The following is a 3349-nucleotide window of genomic DNA, read 5'->3' on the forward strand; positions in this document are numbered from 1 at the left end:
GAGTTACTAGTAGGAAATGTGTTAGCCATCTTGCTCATGTTGCCACAACTTTGAATTGACAACATGAGCAGAAGTAAATGGGAAGGAACATTCAGTGCAGATTTAAAAATAAGTTCAACAGAATGATGGTGATGGAAGAAGAAGAAAGAGTAAACATTTCAGTACAAGTGAGTTCCTCTTTATTCTCCTGTTTTATTTCATATGATAAGTGTATTTGCTTTTAGGTCACACGTTTCAAGAAATATAAAGAAATACATTTAAATGGAGAAATGGAATCAGAGCTCAAGTGATTTTACTCTGTTAGGACTGCTTCCACAAAACCAAACAGGCCTGCTACTTTTGATGCTCATCATCTTTGTCTTCTCTCTGGCTTTGTGTGGCAACTCAGGAATGATCCACCTCATTCGTGTGGATCCAAGGCTCCACACCCCCATGTACTTTCTCCTCAGTCAGCTCTCTCTCATGGACCTGATGTACATTTCTACCACTGTTCCCAAGATGGCATTTAACTTCCTTTCTGGCCAGAAAAGCATCTCTTTTCTGGGCTGTGGAGTGCAATCCTTCTTCTTCCTGACTATGGCATGTTCTGAGGGCTTGCTCTTGGCTTCCATGGCTTATGATCGTTTTGTGGCTATCTGCCATCCCCTTCACTATCCCATTCGCATGAGCAAAATAATGTGTCTGAAGATGATCATAGGATCCTGGATATTGGGCTCAATCAACTCTTTAGCACATACCGTCTATGCCCTTCATATTCCTTACTGCCATTCTAGGTCCATTAACCATTTCTTCTGTGATGTTCCAGCCATGTTGCCCCTGGCCTGTATGGACACTTGGGTTTATGAGTACATGGTGTTTGTGAGCACAAGCCTGTTTCTCCTACTGCCTTTCCTTGGTATCACAGCTTCCTATGGTCGGGTCCTTTTTGCTGTCTTCCACATGCGCTCAAAAGAGGGAAAGAAGAAGGCCTTCACCACATGCTCAACTCACTTAACTGTGGTGACATTTTACTATGCACCTTTTGTCTATACCTATCTTCGACCTAGGAGTCTTCGCTCCCCAACAGAAGATAAGATTCTGGCTGTTTTCTACACTATCCTTACCCCCATGCTCAACCCCATCATTTATAGTCTGAGGAATAAGGAGGTCCTGGGGGCCATGACAAGAGTCCTTGGTACTTTTCCTTCAACTAAACCGTAACCATTCATTCTCTATTCCTCTTTAAGTTCTACTGGGGAATGTCATAGAGAAATGCTATCCACTGGAAAGGTAATATACCCCACACATATGTCATTACTTTCAGGTGATTCATTACTAGTTAAAAATAATATGTTCATTATTATATACTATCATAATGTTCATATGTTTAATTCATGTTATAGTCAATAATATCAATGATAAATATTAACAAATACCTGCACTATAAATATATGGCATATATACATTATGTGTGCACAGATATAACTGTAAACATGATAATATTATGGCAAAATTGACCAATTGCTACTTCAAAATTGACATGAAATTCTTTGTTCATATATTTTGCCTTCATTCTTCAAAGCCTTTTGTGTGTTTTATATCTACAACCCAATGTAGTTTGGACTATACACACATGCTAAACTGTGTTGAATATAGAACAATATAAAAGTCATGAAATATTCTAAGAAGTTAAAAACTCAGAAATCACTACTTCATCCTGGTAGAATAGTTGTCATAAAAGAAGACAATGGTTATTAAACACTTTTTGATTTGGAAGTATGGAAAACTTCTATCCACAATTGATCAAAGCACACTTTAATACAGTCCTTACAATAGACACATTATAGAACCTGGCAATCATCCTAATGTGCATAAATTTAAAGATAATAAAGTCAATGTTTTTAAGAGATATATAACCCAACATTTGTTCCAATTGCATTTGTATTAGCTAGACTAGGTCCTGGTGTGTTAAGCCACAGATAATCATGGTTAAGCATACTATCTCATATCTTAAAAGAGAATGCATGTGATAATCTGACTAATTAACATAATGCCATCATTATATAACATATATATGTATGAAATAGTATATCATACCTTATTAGTAGGTACAAGAATGTGTCACTTAAAACAGCTTTATAAGTGTGATTTTTTTTTAGAATATAACTCTGGTGTACTGAATATTGATAAAATGAGAAGAAATAAAATATGGTAGCATAGAATGGATGACTTGGAGAATTCTTATTTGTTCCTTTTATTTGTACCATGATCCTCTGTCATACAATTTACATATATAGGCCATCTCATTCTTCCACCCCTGTAGGAGATCATGATATATGAATTTATTGCACTTAAAATTTTTCTTATTTTTGTAAAAACACTGATATAAAATCACTGACAAGAGTACATAAAATCCATCCTTATTTCTAATATATTTTAAGATGTTTTCTGATAATTTCTTGGATGAGCAAACTATATTTTTATCCCTTGTCTCCATACTCAGCCATATCATGATTATCCCAGCCTAGTCAAATATTCATGATCTCTTCTATAATTTTAAGTATCAACCCAGTGCTGCTCATATGTGCATGCATTTAAAACTGACAAATCATGGTTCAAAAACCTATCCAGGAGTTTGTCACTAGAGAAAGGGATCGTCCCACTCTCAGTAGCCATTAATTCCTGTAATTATTCATCTCAGTAAGGAGCTTTATGAGATGTTATACAGCATGTTGCTATGTTATATTGCTTGGTCTCTGTAGAGATTGTCTTTAGAAAATCATATTATTTTAGATTTCATGGATTTAACATTCATCTTTTCTCTAATGAACACCATTTCACAATAATTCTGCTGGTCTTCTGGCTCTTTATGACCATATTCACAGAATATTTCTGAGCCTTTGGTGGAGGGCGTTGTTTTAATTTACCAATCAGGGGTGAGAACCACAGAGTCAGTCTTCTTTTCATTCTGACCAGTTGTGTACTTTTGTAGTAGCCCGAATCTTCTGCTAAAGGAATCATTTTTCTGTTTTTTTTTTGTTTGTTTGTTAAATGTTTGCAAGATTATAATATAATTAAATAATTTCCTATTCCCTTTCTCCCTCCAAACCCTCCCATATATTCCTCTTTGCTACCTTCCAAATTCCTGCGGTATTTTTAATTAATCATAGTTTGTGTATGTGTATATGTTTGCATGTATGCATGCATGTGTTTGTTTTCAGATATAACATCTTAGGTCTGCATAATGTTTTTTGAATGTGCATGATTTCAGTCCTAACCATTTGCTCTTGGATAATAAATTGATGTGCTCTTTCCTAGCAAAGAATCTCTTGTTCTTAGCATTTCTTAGTTACTTTATTCTTTGTCTATG

The 3349-nt window shown here is 35.3% G+C and overlaps 1 protein-coding gene across 1 annotated transcript; it reads left to right on the plus strand.

The window, feature by feature from the left end:
* The first annotated feature begins 261 nt into the window (after nucleotides 1–261).
* On the plus strand, nucleotides 262–1200 carry Olfr166 (olfactory receptor 166). The gene has a single exon (NM_147068.1). It carries the CDS (start codon nucleotides 262–264, stop codon nucleotides 1198–1200), a length of 939 nt encoding a protein of 312 aa, NP_667279.1.
* The last annotated feature ends 2149 nt before the right edge of the window (nucleotides 1201–3349 follow it).

This window comes from Mus musculus, chromosome 16, assembly GCF_000001635.26.
Source record: "Mus musculus strain C57BL/6J chromosome 16, GRCm38.p6 C57BL/6J".
In the NCBI taxonomy this organism is placed as follows: Eukaryota; Metazoa; Chordata; class Mammalia; order Rodentia; family Muridae; genus Mus; species Mus musculus.

Coding starts and splice junctions, on each gene's coding strand:
- Olfr166 (NM_147068.1), top strand. CDS start 262: ATGGAGAAATGGAATCAGAGCTCAAGTGATTTTACTCTGTTAGGACTG.